At 39.7% G+C, this 16,757-nt stretch overlaps 1 protein-coding gene across 4 annotated transcripts in view; it reads right to left on the bottom strand.

Annotated features, from left to right (window-relative positions):
• Window positions 1-2,619: 2,619 nt before the first annotated feature.
• The window catches only part of LOC117959057 (WD repeat-containing protein 70), a 40,522-nt gene continuing 26,384 nt past the window's right edge, over window positions 2,620-16,757 (bottom strand). For 2 of the 4 annotated variants that reach the window (XR_004659871.1, XR_004659872.1), the window contains exons 14-19: window positions 9,723-9,823; window positions 9,130-9,209; window positions 7,380-7,496; window positions 5,574-5,736; window positions 4,160-4,867; window positions 2,621-3,248 (exon numbers count right to left, since the gene is read on the bottom strand). Coding sequence is in view for 1 of the 4 variants with exons in the window: in XM_034895908.1 (XP_034751799.1) it covers window positions 4,780-4,867; window positions 5,574-5,736; window positions 7,380-7,496; window positions 9,130-9,209; window positions 9,723-9,823 (549 nt within the window). In the remaining 3 variants the exon portion in view is untranslated. Of the gene's footprint in view, window positions 3,249-3,500; window positions 4,868-5,573; window positions 5,737-7,379; window positions 7,497-9,129; window positions 9,210-9,722; window positions 9,824-16,757 lie in introns of those variants that run through there. The other 2 variants (XR_004659873.1, XM_034895908.1) reach the window with 2 other exon arrangements.

Below are 16,757 nucleotides of genomic sequence, written 5' to 3'. Positions count from 1 at the left end.
GGACTTCAGATGCTGCTCTCTCAGCAAATTGCTTTTTGTGGTTTGTTTATAAAGACAATTGTCAGGTTAATAACCAAGGAAAGAATTCATGTCACTCTAAACAGGAGCCATCACATCTTTTAATTAAAATCTAAAATCAACATGAGAGTAGTGGTCTCTCTGAGGATCTGCAGGTGCCTTTTAGGATCCACCTTTTGATGCCCAGAGTACAGAAGCTGCTGGAATGCCAGCCATCAGCCTTCATTAACCAAAACCTCAGTCAGCTTTGCAGCGGTTCCTGTCCCAATAGGCTTTAAAGTTCACAAGCCTGCTTGTGTTTCTGTCTCGACTTTGACAGACAGGGTTTACTCCCTGAAAGGGGATTTGAAAGTGATCCTCTAACATGAGTCTAAAGCAAATATCCCTGTAGGCAAAGGCTTGTTGGTGAAGGCAGTTTAAGGAAGATCTAGCAACTGTAGGGGCTGTCATCGCACAACTGATGTAAATATCTAAAGACTAGATGCTTGGACGAAAGAATATGTTTAGGAATTACAGACAAAAGACAAGGGGTAGCCTCAACATGCTTTCTACATGTAATAACTCGTTCAGCCAAGTTTATTCCCAAACTACACACAAATATGAATCCAGGAAAACAGGAGGCTCTTTAAAAGCAAGTTGCTTTGCCCATCAAGACCCTGCGTGGGGATCGTTTTAAGTGGAACAAAGAGAGCCCTTGGGTAGGTCTTGATGTTAGCACGGATTAGGGACCAAGGTATCTGTGCCCACCCAGCAGCAAGCAAGCAAGCCAGCTTTACTGTGTAATCCCCCTCCACACAGAACAAATCCACTGCATCAAGCTGAATTTAGGCCAAACACTACACAGAGGAGAAAAAAACTCAAGCTTTTATCACAGCATACCTCATCAATTGGATCATCTTCCCCTTTAACAACTGATTCGTCCATAAACCTTTCCAGATGAGAATGTGCAGTTAGGAGACTTCCCAGAAGCCGTAGAATGCTTAAAGTGTGTAAACTGTGACCACTAGCCCTCTCATCTTCATGACTGTTTGCTCAACTGTTCCTTGGCAATTTTAGGCCTCTGTTTTGGATTTAAAGGTAAACTAGCAAAAGGTAAAGATGCAAGGGAATCCTCAGTGTTAATAATAAAAGTAGGGATTGGATTTTTTTTTTTTTCACTCATTGTCTGAAACACCTCTGTGAAAAACCTGTCATGTCGTCTCACTTGTTTTGTGTTACAGAACCAAAGCTCTCTGCAAACTTTATTTTTGTACAATATTCATTTTATAACTTTTTACAGAATTAAACTTGTTTCTATTAAATGAGTGTGTCTCCTGGTATTCTGCCATGTACAATAATGCGCCGGTGCCAGATGGTAAAAATTTGCCTGTAATGGGTTTACACAAGCATCATGTAAAATTGAGGATGAAAATTTGAGAGATGGCCTCTGTGTGGCGTGCATTCCTGAACATTAGCCCAGAGTCTTACAGTAAACAAAAGCTAGCCGTAAAGCTCCATTGAACAGTAAATCAAGGCACTCAAGAATTTTTCCACCGTGCAAAGATCTGTAAATGCTGACGAGAAGATGGCAGCAGTATTAAGAGTAAGTCAGTAAAGAGGGGCTCAAGGTGTGTGTACAATGTACAGCTAAAAAGGTATGACAAGCTGTTTCCAAGTCAAGTCTCCATTCTTGTAATACAAGTCACAAAGTTAAATTCCAAATATTTCGGGCTTCTGAATACTGACCAGTTTTTTAATCAACAATGTTTAAATGCTTTTTGTTTAAAAAAATATGGCATGTCTCTTTGGTGCTTAGGCTTACTATTTAAAGTAGCTTTTATCAGTAATCTTATATCGATAATGGATCAAATGACCATGTGTATGTAAAAGAGGTCACTCAAAGTGACAAACCTACAGAGAATTATCACCCAACTCTGCAGCTCTACGGAGCTCATTGGTTTTGGTTGTATGGTCCAGAACTTGAATGCTCTTTCCATTTCATCGTTTTCATACGTAGACCACTGTTAAAACTCTAAAAAACCATAAGGCAGACAGACAAAAGTAGCTAGCTAGTTCACTAGCTGGTAAACACAGTGGAGCATTTAGCAGCTAAAGAAACATTTCCCTCAGGAGTTGGTCGGGGCCAAAAACAGAGATAAAAGACATCAAATATTTACCTGGGGACTTAAAGCATGGCTCTAATAAATGTAACTTGCAAGTAATTGTATGTCTTCACTAGTAACCTTGTGACAGAGACAGTGACAGTATTGAAAGAAAAAACATGTTATAAATAATAGGTTTTGTTGCCAATTGTGAAAATATAGAATATCGTCAGCCTCATCCTTTAGTCCACAAGTCTGGGTCCTACTTTGTTATTCCACATCATGTTCATTATGATTTGATCCTACGAGATATCCAGAGCTGATAGCAATAAGCGGTGAAAGATAGCTTTTTTTGCGACTATTTCTTGGGTAGAAGGATGTTCCCATGAAAACTAGTCATATAGGTTTGTGGATTATTCTGAATAACTAAAACACTGTATCCGGGGTTGAGTTTTTCAAACTTTTTAATGCGCTGAGCAGCACAAAAACTAGTTGTCACCTCATCTGTATTGGGAGCATATTTATATACCCCTGGAGGTACTGTGGGAATATGTTTGATTGTAATGTGGATGAACTGGCCCTTTGACAGGTCTGCATCTTAAAGTGTCTGCACCTGGAAGCTATGGTTTAGCTCCACACTTAATTGCTCATTTCCAGGTGCCAACTGGTTCATCACATGCTGGTGGAGTGAATGAGACAGCAGTCACTTCTCACTTCCTGCTGATGGCTGAGAACTCAAGAGCGTGACATCAGTCTTTCCTCCAAGAAGCCTATCTCCTCTCAACTCTCCACTTCAGTTACTCTTCATAACATCACTTACTGTTTTAGTTGTTCCATATTTCTTGTCCTGGTATTTCTGTCTCATTTTCATTTTATGGCCACAAGAAGTCTCCCGGAACAATTAGACATTCAATTTTCGACTAGTAACTTTGGTTGGCTAGGAATTAAAAGCTGCTCTACCGTTCCGTCCATTTTAAGTGACCGCGTAGAAACATCAGCTAAATGTCGGGTATGGAGTGTAAAGAATGTCTGTGTCTCAAATCATCAAATATCCGTTACTGAGCAATGGGGTGGGAAGAACAGGAAATGTATTATCAAAAGCTCCTCGTCATCTTGCCCGTACAATTCAGATTTCTTTGTTACAAACTACTTTGAGTTGAAAAACACTCACATTTAGTCTTTGTTGCAGGCAGAAGTTGCATTGCAAAGAAATGTACAGCATAAAGAACATAACCATGGGTTCCATTAGATCTGTATGTTGTGGTTTTTCTTGTCAGTTAAAATATGTTTAGACACTATACAGGCCATTCAATGAAAAAACAGAGATGGCTGTGTGCTATATGGTACAGTTCATTCCAGATTATTTGCTTAGCAAAGACAATGCATCAAAAACATACTGTGTGTTTGTAGCCACACCTAAGTTTGATCTTAAAAATTGAGGCATGAAAGCAATTTGAGCACCTATAGACACAATGCAATTTGGTACTTGGGATTGAAAGTTCGTATTTAAGTCAGGGTTGTATATCATAGTCTTCATTAACTTCAATTTGCTGACAAAGATTGAGTGATGATGTTAAAAACTACAGAGACAGCTAGGAAGTGAACCCTAACATTATTAAGATTATTTTAAATGTAAAAACAAATCTTATTTATTCATCAATATCAGAAATTGCACCACTTGCAGTAAAGTTTACCAATTTAATATCTGCAAAAAGAAGCCTGTAAACCCTTTATTAAAAGCAGTGAGTCAAAACACCGGCTTGGCCAGAAGTGGGTGTATTGCATTTCTGCAGTTAAACCCAGTGCCTCATTAAAAACATATTTGCCAGAATAATTCCTTTCATTGTGTCTCTGGGCTCTTTGGATCGATTAAATCAATCAATAATTAAATCAATACAAATTCTTTAATATAGGTCTTGAGGTGAAAAACAGCATGTCGCAAAAAATCTAAATTAGCAGATGTCTGATTGAAGTTTTGTATTTAACATCCAACAAAACTGCACAGCTTTTAAAAGTGTAAACCCTTAAAAACGAACAGAATTGGCTGCAAGTTAGTGTACGTCTACTGCTCTTCATAGTTAATGAACACAACCAGACCACACAATCTGGAGACAATTTATGAGGCATTAGCAAACTCTGGAGATGTGGGAGGAGAGGACAATGCATATGATGAAAATCAAAGGCCATACAACCAAAACAGACATAAAAAGCCAAGTTCCTTCAGGGGTTGATGAATTGTGATGAGAGGAAGTTTTATGTATAAAACTATATTATGCTTGCAAAGTAAAAATGTCTGCACTTTTAAGTGCTACCACTTAACACAGAAGCATGCACATAAATACATATATGCAAACATTACGAGAGGGAAGACAGGACTATCCACTTTAGTAACTTAATTGATGCTCCTATGCATGGGATTGATCCTGAGAACCTGTGGTTACCGCAAGAGATATTTCTCTCACACACACACACACACACACACACACACACACACACACACACACACACACACACACACACACACACACACACACACACACACACACACACACACACACACACACACACACACACACACACACACACACACACACACACACACACACACACACACACACACACACACACACACACACACACACACACACACACCATTTAGATGAGATGCAGTTTAGGCACCTCAGATCTTGCGTTTCTTCCATTCTGGTTCCTTGTCAGCTTCCTCATCCTCCTCTGATTCCTCAGCAAACACAGGCTCTGGCTGGGTCCTAAAGGGAAACAAAAAAGGGGTTTTGACTTAACATTTCTTTTCAGACAACTGCAGATTAAACAAGACACAAGTTTAATATTATAAATGTGGACAAATGATTTCTTCTACACAAGCCAACTGGGGCTTAAGATAGTTTAGGCTGCAGGTGTGATAGTAAAATGGTGCAGAAGACTTTAACTCAGACCTAATCCAGACCTGCCTTTACAGGGCTGATCCTTCCAGCCAAGCAAAGAGAGCTGCGGTTAAGACGATTACCTACTGCTCGAGAGAGCTCTGCAACCAAGCAAATGTGGTGTAGTTTATCAGATTGAGCTACTATAATGTATATCAGTAATATGTTAAACTAGAGATTGTTTCCTTGCAGTGTGTTTCATTTGCCTTACAACTGCGCCACGTTTACATAGCTGTCTGAGTCTGATAGCAATCTAAAGTCGTCCATTACTCTCCTGTCTGCAGCGTGAAGAGTGTACCTGTAAAATTGTACAAGTCTTTAAACATTTATGTCTCACACCGGTAGAAAGAAACCCAACTGCCATCACAATAGCATTAGCAGCACTCCTGATACTCATCTTACATGGTCTACTAATGAGAGAAACCCAGAAATGAGAAAAGATGAGTAAGCAAAAGACACTAAGATAGACAGGGAGTGTGTAAAACATTTATTTATATATTTGTCCACAACTGAAGATATGAGGGTTTCTTACTGTGTGTATGCCGGTGCAACCCAGTAAGGATTTTCTGACGCTTCCTTGGCGTGACGTAGGATTGCTTGCCGTGGGTTACTGTCATCGGTTTTATCTAAAGCAATGTTCTTCACAATAAATGAAGACAGAGTGCCACCATGAGCTGCTACTCTTCCTCCACGACCTGTCATGACACACAATTACTGGATTAGATACAGTTACAAACATGCTGGGACAAGAACACCTTTTTTAATGTTGCATGACAGAATAGCATTAATGTTAAAAATGTGAAAACACTGCATGACACTATTTTACCAACTCACACAATGTTTTAATATAAATTGGCAAACTATTATATTATGCCAATTTACTACTGTCATACTATTACATTATGAGTTTTTTTTATGACTTAAAGTAGAATTGTCTTGTTGTTTCTTTTACACACGTATTGTGTTTTTGTTTAAGAAAGTAGTGCGTGAAAAGCTAAACAGGGAAGAGGGGAAACTTGCTAGTTTCCAGAAAGGACACTGTTACAGTTGACTTAAAAGATTAAGGACACGCACACACGCGCGCGCGCGCGCACGCGCACGCGCACGCGCGCACACACACACACACACACACACACACACACACACACACACACACACACACACACACACACACACACACACACACACACACACACACACACACACACACACACACACACACACACGTTGTTTTGGGATTGAGAGGCACCTCTGTCTTTGCTTGTAAGCATCCAGCCAACCACCAAACATTTTCTCCCGCTTATGGAAAGTTCATAATTGTGAGATAAACACGCAGGATAAACAATTTAAAGACGGCCTGTCTTCTAAAAAACACTAGCCTGCTAGTAGGTACTTAACTCCATTTTTTATGAAACGGACCTACATTTTCATTTTAAGACTATTCAATTTAAGTTTCTGTATTTCTCTCAACATGTAACTCTGTTTTCTTAGTGTAAACCCAGGGATTCCTAATTCATTGTCATTTAGTTGAGCAGTGTTTTAGATTTTCCCAACACAACTGATGGCAGTGAGATAAAACCAAGAAACACTGATATATGGAATATATCATATATTTCCAAAACTTAATTTGAATGCCAAACATTTTTTACATCACCACTTTTTTATGTCTAAAAAAAAAAAATCAATCTAAGAAAAAAAAAAATTGCACTGTATTGCACCAAACATTTCTACTTAAGGAATTATTGAGTAAAACAAAAATAACAAGAAAACACAGCTGCAATGAGCCAGCTGGAATACAATGAAGCAGGAAATGTCTGGCACCTTGGCTTATTAGAACTAAACTCAAACTGTATCCATGATCGTGCTTAGGTGAGACATTTGTAAATGGGTATATTACACTAACAATACAAACGGATTGACCATGGGTTTAGAAATATGAGACAACAGCAGGCTACAATGAATCTTTGAGAGGCCAAGTGGGAGCAGTGCCGTTATAGCTCTTGACTTCAGCTGGATTGCATAATACTGAACACATCAACAACTATGGATTTGTACATCTGCCTCAAACTGAGTCATGTATTCATCCAGTTAAGAACATGACTTATACTACACTTACAACGATAGAAATGATACAGTATCTTGTTACTGTAATCACATTCAAATTACAGTGTTTGTGTGTATTTGCTCATTAGTAGTTTTTTTCTCCAAGGGACATTAATTGTACACGCTATTGAATGCTTTTCTTGTTATTCTTTTGTCTACTTTCTTCTTACTTTCTGTTGATTCTGTGAAGTTAATGTTTCGCATTAACAAAAGCCAAAATAAAAAAGCACTTCACCTGGTCCAGACACAGGTGGCTCGGGTTTATGGGATTTCTTCGGGTCAAGTCGGTCCTTCTCCAGCTGTTTTCGTGTACTCCGCTGCCGGGCCTCTCTGAACATGGGTAAGGCATGAGCTGGAGACACAGGGTAAACAAGGATAATCAAGTTGCTTAGGTAACTGCAAGATCACATAACACAGCCGCACAAATAAGCAGGCAGGGCACCTGGCAATATGTTCAGAGTTTTGTAGGTCTTGCAGACTGCTAGGTTGCTAAATAAAGACAATATGCAAAACTGAGATTTGGCAGATTATTCATACAGAAAGTCCAGAAACACAATCTCACCCACTACTACAACTAGCCAAAGATTTGTAGCATTTATTCCAAAACACACACATACCTGTTGACCTTTCTGCCATTGTGCACACCACCATATTCATTATATCCCCCATGTTTAGATTCAGACAATCACTCTGCCACTCTTCACACTTTTGTGAACACTATCACAATAAAGGCCCCCAGTACTTAAAACCATGAGAGTGTGAGTGAACGTGTACATGAGTAAGTGTGAATGAGTGCCCCTGTGTGTGTGTGTGTGTGTGTGTGTGTGTGTGTGTGTGTGTGTGTGTTGTGTGTATGAGAGAGCATTTGTGCTTGTGTAAAGTGAGTGTATGCTCTGCTCTTATCCTCAGGGGTTACAAAGAGACACTTTAGTAAAGGGCTAGATAAAGTGATTTTCCATTCAGGAGCCCTGTCCCTGTTCAGTGTTAATTCTTCTCCTCCACGCTACATTAAGCAAAAAGGTTACTGTTAACAGATTCCCTCGCGTTTCTCAATGGGCCATCACTTGCTTCCTGTCCCCTCTAATTTTCCAGTGCCAGGGCATCAAGTGCGTCACTTGCTGCTTGTGGTAATCAAATGCCTGCCTATTTCACACCCTGTTGGCATGGCAGTGAAATCACATGATCTATCAGAAGTAGCTGCAGTTGCCCAAACAATAAATGGTGTCTGAATTGGGTCTTAGCAGCCAACCAGGAGCGACGATTCAGGAACTGTTCTGTGTGTGTAGGTAGATGGTCTTAGTCCTTGGGCAAAGGAGCGTGAGACACGCACAAAAGAGATGACAGCCTCGTGTGTTGGTGATATGACAGTATGACAGGTGGGGGTTTAGTTAGTGTGTGTGACGTGTGGACCAGCAGGAGATCACGCCAGTAGAGGTGGGAGAGGTGGCTGTCCCTAGCGTGATCCGGCGTGACTGCAGACCACATGGTCGACACGTAGCACAGTGCCCTCATCCACACCCTGCTCCATCAGCTAATGGGCCCGTGAAAGCCGGGAAACACTATAATTCCTTGCAACGCCTCTGGTATGAGATAGCGTTTGTTTGAATGTATCTGCATTGTGAAAGAGAACGTAAACAGGGATTTGGTTGTCCTTTATATCTGAGAAGGTTGCTCAGAATATGGTCTACTTGTTACATCATGGTCGCCATTGTTTTGGTAAGGTTTCTTTCTAGTTGTTGTAACACAGTGTGCCTTATGTGAAGAGCAGATGGGTTAATGGCTCAAGGTGGACTAAACTGCTGGAGGGCTTTGAGAAAGGCACTTCACTTTAATTGCTTTAGTAATTGTTTACTGATGAAAAGCCAATTCATGGCAAAAGAGCGGGTAATTAGGTTAACCGTTTATTACCGGCAAAATTCTTTTATTCCTAGAAGATATGGATAAAACAGATTGGGAGTGTTCAAACAGGCATAAAAAAAACTTACGTGTGATGATGTAATCTTGTGTTAATGTCTCTGCTTGTCTCTCTTTCCGCTGACTCTTCACTACACACAGCTTAGCCCCTCTGGAAAAGAGCCATTTGGTTACAAATGCAGCTATTTGAATGTGTCATATCAAATAACATATCATTTTTATTTACCTGAAGACACTTGAAACAACAATTAATTTATTGCACTAATAATTCCATGCAGCACCTGCCTAATGTTGCTTATGCCATGGTGCCAGAACTGTTGTCCAAAAACATTTTTTAAAATACATAAAAGAGTCATAGTGATTGACATGAAATATTTTTACATGTATTAGAACAGGAGAAAAAAATGAGTCAATTATGGTACTTGGTTTGCTTATGTTTACACAGTGTTGATTGCAGTGAATACATGCATTGTCTATTGCAACAGTAAGGCTCTTACATGTGTTTTTGGTCAACAATTCAATTCTATGGCATAGCCCCAAGATATTCTAGGCTATGGCTACACAGAGAATAACTGTTCGGATAAATGAATTATTGGTTTTAGACTTTTGATGAGAATTGTTAAAAAAAAAGGTCTTATTTCTAAAAGGTCTGAACTAAACTTACCTGTGGCTTTTAACAGGGTCATAGTAGACCTTGGACAATCCATTCCCAGTTCCCACCATTATCTGATTAAGTTTTGGGTGCCACAGGCAGCGGACGACGCTCTGAAATAGACAGACAAAAACGGCAAGATACAGTTAAGTGTTTTGTATACAGTAACTGAAGATGGTGCATGTGAGGAGAGGAGATAATGCTATAAGAAAGAAATTATTTCTCTTTTGTAGTTCAGATTTGCAAGCATGGTTTTTGCTTCTCGGCTAACAAAAAGGTAACAATCATAATTTATTGCCTTAAGTATTGTGAGTTTGTGACCCCGAATGGTTTTGGTACAGTCGGGCTCAGTCCCAGCGCGCTCTGCTGCTCTAGTTGACTATATTTGGTTGTTGGGATGAGGGCTGGATCCTTCAGTCTGTGTGTGACAGATGGCAAAGTGCCACTACGCAAATGTGACTACATTTATCCACAGGTGTGTGTGTGTGGTGTGTGTGTGTGTGTGTGTGTGTGTGTGTGTGTGTGTGTGTGTGTGTGTGTGTGTGTGTGTGTGTGTGTGTGTGTGTGTGTGTGTAAGAAAGAGAGATAGAGACAGAGAGTAAAAGAGGGGCAGAGAGAGAAATCTACACAGTTGTGTGACAGTGATGAAGACCCTCTGTTCAGTCTGAGATATGCGAGCTACAGTAGAGAGCTACACTTCCTGCAGTAGTACCTCTTTTCCTCACACACATTACAAACTCCTTTGAAAACTTGTGTTTTTACCAGTATCATGTATGCATGTCCAGTAGTTGTACAGAATTTGTGAGAGAGTGTTTGTCTTTATGTGGAACAGAGTAGGCAATCTGGGGGGCAGGGGTCTAGAACAGGGGCGTAGGATGGGGGGTGGGTACGACTCCAACTGGGATGTCCAGATTCTCGGACGGTGAAAGCTGCTTAGCGCCCAGCTGTTCAGCTTCTCACCAGGATACCATGGGAAGGAGTCGCTCACTCGCACGCACGCATGCACAAACGCACCTTTTTACGCAAGTATGCAATAAAATTGAGACTTTGTGCCTGTAAAAGTGAATGTTGCTCACAATCAGCTTAAAGTGTACACAAATATCGAACAAGCATATGGTATCTACACTATCAGGCCAACAGCTCGGGGGGTGTGTAGCTCATGGGCCAGATGAGGGTTAATCTGCTCAACTAGATCATGAGGCGGCTGTAACTGAAGATCTGGAAAATGCTTTAAACAGGAAGTCCTTAACATGGGACTCACATATTCCATACATACATTGGTACTTAGATGACATGTATAAATAAATCCAATAAATTACTCAGACCTAATAAGAACAAACAAAAATCGCTTTGCGATTTATTATCTTAACATAAAAACTGTTTTTTAACAAATAATTCAGTACTGTGAATATCAGCTTATTTGTCCTGAGGGAGATGCTGTTCCCATACAATGCTTAACAATGATAAAAACCTGTATCAACATGTTTGCATCATGAACAATTGAAGTCTACTCACTGTGGATGTGCCTCAGTGTAAATGAGTAATGGGATATAAATTGCACCAGTCAGGGTTGCTTTAGCAACACAGACAGTTCCTACATACAAGTGAAGGCAGAGACAACTGTTAGGAATTTTGTTTCTGTCAAAGCTTGAGGAATTCACCCAATACACAGTATGGCAACACAACATAGCTAAACACAAATCCGGCAATAAAACTAAAACAACACATCAAGGTAACTAGACCAGCCATGCTCAGAAAACAACCTCTTCAGACCCAAACAAATCATTCTGTCAGCAGTGAAACAAGACAAACAGAGAGAGCAGAGCAGCCTACAACGGAACAGTTCATGGGGGCCCACCCCAGCTGGATTCACTGAGAAGCACAGAGCCAAGCATAGCTCAGTCCAATCCAACAGTAAAACTGCTTTCCAGATATTCAGAGCAGCATGTTTATACTCTAGGAACCCTTGTTTACGCTTCATGTCCACAAAATTACATCACATTATAAATGAGGAAACTTAAATCAGTCAGTTCTTCAGTAGCAACCTTCTATGTCTCATCAGATTAAAATATCAAAGGCTGATTCAGCATGAATAAGACAACAGTGACTTGCCCAAATGTATTCTGATTATGAAATAAAGTTATGCGGCACTAATGGGACACAACAGTTACAGCTGCGTTCCTTGTTTAGTTGCTGGTGAGTGGATCCAAATGTGCAGAACAGAGTTAAGGCCTCCCTCTTACCTTTCAAGCTTGAGTGCTCTTACCGAGGATGAAAGACCGACCATTCATATCAAAGGCCCATCAAGCATAACGTGGTAGGTATAGCATGGGCAAATAGCAACTGGTGACCCCAAAACAGTTCTCCATATACAAAAATCCCATTACATGCAGAGAAACGTAAAATACATAGTAGGGCTAATCTCAATGATTCTTTAGCTGCAACTGCAGGAATTTGTTCTTCAGGAACACATATTTAACTAATAATTTGGATCATTTACAAATCCAAATCCAATGACGTTGGGACAGTGTGTAAAATGTTAAAACAATACAATGCGAATACAATAATACGCAAATCCTTTTCAACCGATATTGAATACACTACAGATACGAAATATTTTATGCTCAAACTGTTTAACTTTGTTTTTTTTGCAAATATACACAAATTTTGAATTTAATGCCTGCAACATGTTCCGAAATATCTGGAACAGGGGCAACAAAAGACTGGGAAAGTTGACGAATGCTTAAAAAAACAGCAGTTTGGAACATTCCACCGGTAAACAGGTTAAATTTTCATGATTGGGTATAAAAAGGCGCATCCCCAAAAAGGCTCAGTCGTTCACAAGCAAGGATGGGGCAAGGTTCACCACAACTGCGTAAGCAAATAGTCCTACAGTTTAAAAACATTTCTCAACGTACAACTTCAAGGAATTTAGGGATTTCATCATCTACGGTCAATAATATTATCAAAAGAGTCAGAATCGGGAGAAATCTCTGTACCTAAGCAGCAAGGCCTGAAAACCAACATTGAATTCCCATAAACTTCAATCCCTCAGGCGGCAATGCATTAACAACCGACATCATTGTGTAAAGGATATTACCACGTAGGCTCAGCGACACTTTGGAAAAACCATTGTGAGTTAACACAGTTCTTCGCTACATCTACAAGTGCAAGTTACAGTAAAACATTACCATGCAAAGCAAAGCTTGCTTCTCTGCGCCCAAGTTCATCTGAAATGGATTGATGCAAAGTGAAGAAGTGTGCAGGGGTCTAACAAGTCCGCATTTCAAATTGTTTTTGGAAATCATGGCCATCATGTCCTCTGGGCCAAAAAGGAAAAGGACCATCCAGATTGTTATCAGCTTAAACTTCAAAAGCCAGCATATGTGATGGGGTATGGGGAGCGTAGTGCCCGTGGCATGGGTAACCTGCACATATGTAAAGGCACAATTAAACGCTGAAAGGTACATTAGGTTTTGGAGCAACATATGCTGCCATCCAAGACACATCTTTTTCAGAAACATCCCTGCTAATTTTAGCAAGATAATGCTAAGCCACATCCTGCAAGTGTTACAACAGCCTAGCTTTATAGTAAAAGAGTGCGGGTACTAGACTGGCCTGCAGCAGTCCAGACCTGTCTCCCATTGAAAATGTTTGGCGCATTATGAAATGCAAACTACAACAACGGAAACCCCGGACTGCTGACCAACTGAAGTCGTACATCAAGCAAGAATGGGAAAGTATTCTACGTTCAAAGCTAAACAATTAGTGTCCTCAGTTCCCAAATGCTTATTGAGTGTTGTTTCAAGAAAAGGTGATGTAACACAGTGGTAAACATGACCCTGTGCCAGCTACTTTGGAACATGTGGCAGGCATGACATCAAATATCTTGTCTTTTTTAGTGTATTTAATTGAATATAGGTTGAAAAGGATTTGCAAATAATTGTATTCTGTTTTTATTTACGTTTTACACAATGTCCAAACTTCCTAGGGATTGGGGTTTGTAGAATCTACAGCTGTAAGTCAAACTAATATCAGATTTTATAATGTACCAAGCATAGGCATTTCATATCATATTAAGGATGCTCTGATGCATTTTCTCTCCCAATACTAATTCCTATACAGATACTCAGGATTTAGATGCATTTACTGAGTACTGATCCAAAGCCAGTGCTCTATTTTATTTTTGAGCACAAAGCGATACATGCACACATTTACAGAATGTGCATAAGGGCTGCAGGTTTAAGTTCCATTTGAAATCAGGCCAAAAGCTCAGGGTTTTAATGGTCAGCATGGTCTCACCTGGTTTCTGCCCCTTTTGATAGACTAAGATAAGAGTGTCTGAATGATTTCCCAAATGAGCCTAAAACAGCCTCCGCTCCCAAGCAAACCCCAAAATCCAGGCCTAGGGTTATGTAGAATGTTTAGTTAAAAATGATTGGTGGCCCTTCCTTTCACTCGCCTGCCTGGTAAGCCACTTTATAAAGACTGCACTTAATTTCTTAGGCCATCCGAGAAGCAGACGGCTGATGTAAACATAGTAAATAGTACATTCATCAGGTTCACAGAGTGCATGTCAACCAGAAATAACTGATCTGCAGCAAAACCAAATTTCACTGCATCAAAATTATACTTTCAAAAATGGGGTAAAGCTACCAATACCATATTGTTAGAGTAAAGGTCAGTTCAGTGAAATACAAAAAAAAAGTTGTCAATCAAAAACTGTGCATCACAACAGTCTGGGCAGGACAATCTAGCAGCTAACCCTAACCATTGCACCGTTAAACGTCTCTGTGTACATGCTTCTCTAAACCTCATATATATTTTAACATGTACCCAGCGATGTCAAAATGACAAAAAGAAAATTGAATTGACAATTCAATTTTACTATGTCACAGTAATTGATCTCAGTTGTGAGAGTGATGTTAATTACCATTAACAGCCAATTAAAATATTTGTAGGCGCAACACAACATATTTTCTCCATTCATGTGGCCACCCAACTCAACATGTTCACCCACGAATTCAAGCAGTGAGCAAATGAATGACGTTTATGATGGCAAGAAACAACAAATAGTGAATGGCTTCAAAGGATATTTTCAAAGACTACTTTGGCTGTAGTTTCTTTTGGAGGAACTAAGCATTATTAAAGTATTTTAATCATTAGCCTATACATTTTAACAGGTTAGAATTCACACAAAAAAAACAAAAGCTAATTGGCAGAATGTAGCCATTTCTAGAACAATTTTTTTTAGTTTTTCTGGTGTAATTTTATGGGAAATCTGCTGGATTTTTGTGCAGCACAAAAGTTGAGCAGACAGGAAAAGGTTCTGCTGCTTTTCCAGTGAAAGTGGGCTGAAGCTTTGTGAGTTTCTCACAATGGTGGAACGAGTAAAAGGCCAATGGAAAAATCACTTCCAAATGCTCAGCCTCTTTAGTAGAGAGAAAGACAAACATCAGTGGGGTGATGCAAAGGAAGAGGGTTGTTAATTTCTAAACAGAATCTTTGACCTTTGAGTGTCTGAGGTCTTTCTTTGATGCTGCCTATAGCGATACTGTCACCAAAGTGAAGTGGGTGCAAATGTTACAGCTGATTCTGTTTATGTAGACCACTGTTTATCTAAATGCCAGACATCCATACATATAAGCATTATGCTAATTATTAATGCCACCTACTGTCCACACGTTATACCATTAATACTGAATCTTTAGAAGTCAAATGTATTATAATTGGATTTCACTATTTAGCGGGCAGGTTATGTGGACTGCTATGCAGTAGCAACATAATCACCTATAATGTGGGTTTAATATTGAGAAACCCTTGCGCAAACAATAGTGTAACATCATGGTAGGACAAAGATGGTTGCTTTTGTTCCTCCTAAATGAAGGGACACCAAGGTACTGACGGTGAGTATATTGATGCTAAAGATGCTATTCTTAGTGCTTTCAGTCATCAAAGTATCCACAGAACTCAGTCAGTTCTATTTTCACACATTCTTTATTCTAACTTCACACCAGCTCACACTCTACTTTGAATTCAAGAGTCGCCCTTTTACATAAATTGACAGCTTTAATCTGTATAACTCTAAAAAGTAATTTAGATAAGGAAAGGGCAATAGATTAAGAAAAAGAATTTATTCAGTTTAAGTTGAAATCTCAGATAAAATGGGTCAACCAGAACACAGTCTGCCGTTTCCTCAGTTAGTGCAACTGTGCGAGGTGTGCACTTATTGTCGATGCTGTGCCAAGGTTAGGAGCGAACACCAGCTGGCTGCCAGCACAGGGGGATGCATACAAACCCAGCTTTTGTCTCCTTCCCCCTTTCCCGAACACGTTCACACAGTGGCCCATGTAAAAGTGTCATGCCATAGCCAGGGAAACCAAGTTAGAAGCCATTAGCCTCTGTCAGATCTGACTGTTATGACTACATATACACAGTGCTAAATCTGTTGAAAAGGAGGGACAAAGGAACAGGAAGCAAACTATACTGTATATACTGAAGACAGCACCTCTGCCCTTCATTTCAGCACCTATGGTTGGTTGCCTTCACCAAATGGATCTCTGGGAAAGCAGGACTAGTATGCGAAGGTGTTTGAAAGTGTAGTGCATGTGTATGGAACATGTCAATTGTGTCAATACATAAATTAATTTTGAATGTAACTCAAAAGCATCAATAGCTGTCCTGCCAAAAGGTTTGTGGGAATGACATTCAGTAAGGAAAGGTCACATTACTCCACTTTCTCCTAGCTTGCCTCAAACTTTACGCCTCCTTTGCCTTCACTCCCCTCCATAACTCATTCTCCATTCTTTCTCTGTATTTTTTCCAAAATACCGCCAGTCAATCTTTTACCCAGGGTTAAGATCAAGAAACGTATTCTGCTATGCTGCCGAGATCCAACTTCAAACACAGTGAATTAAAGGGACAAGTCTACTTACTGCCACAGAATTAGGCTATTTGACATTTGATTTACAAAAAATATTTAAAAAAGAAAATGTCTCTTTCTGCATGAAATTATATTAATTGAACTTATGTTTTTGTTGTAGACTT

Source organism: Etheostoma cragini, chromosome 16 (genome assembly GCF_013103735.1).
Source record: "Etheostoma cragini isolate CJK2018 chromosome 16, CSU_Ecrag_1.0, whole genome shotgun sequence".
Classification (NCBI taxonomy): Eukaryota; Metazoa; Chordata; class Actinopteri; order Perciformes; family Percidae; genus Etheostoma; species Etheostoma cragini.
The sequence above is the reverse complement of the archived record's forward strand: the minus strand, read 5'-3'. Positions and strand labels throughout refer to the sequence as shown.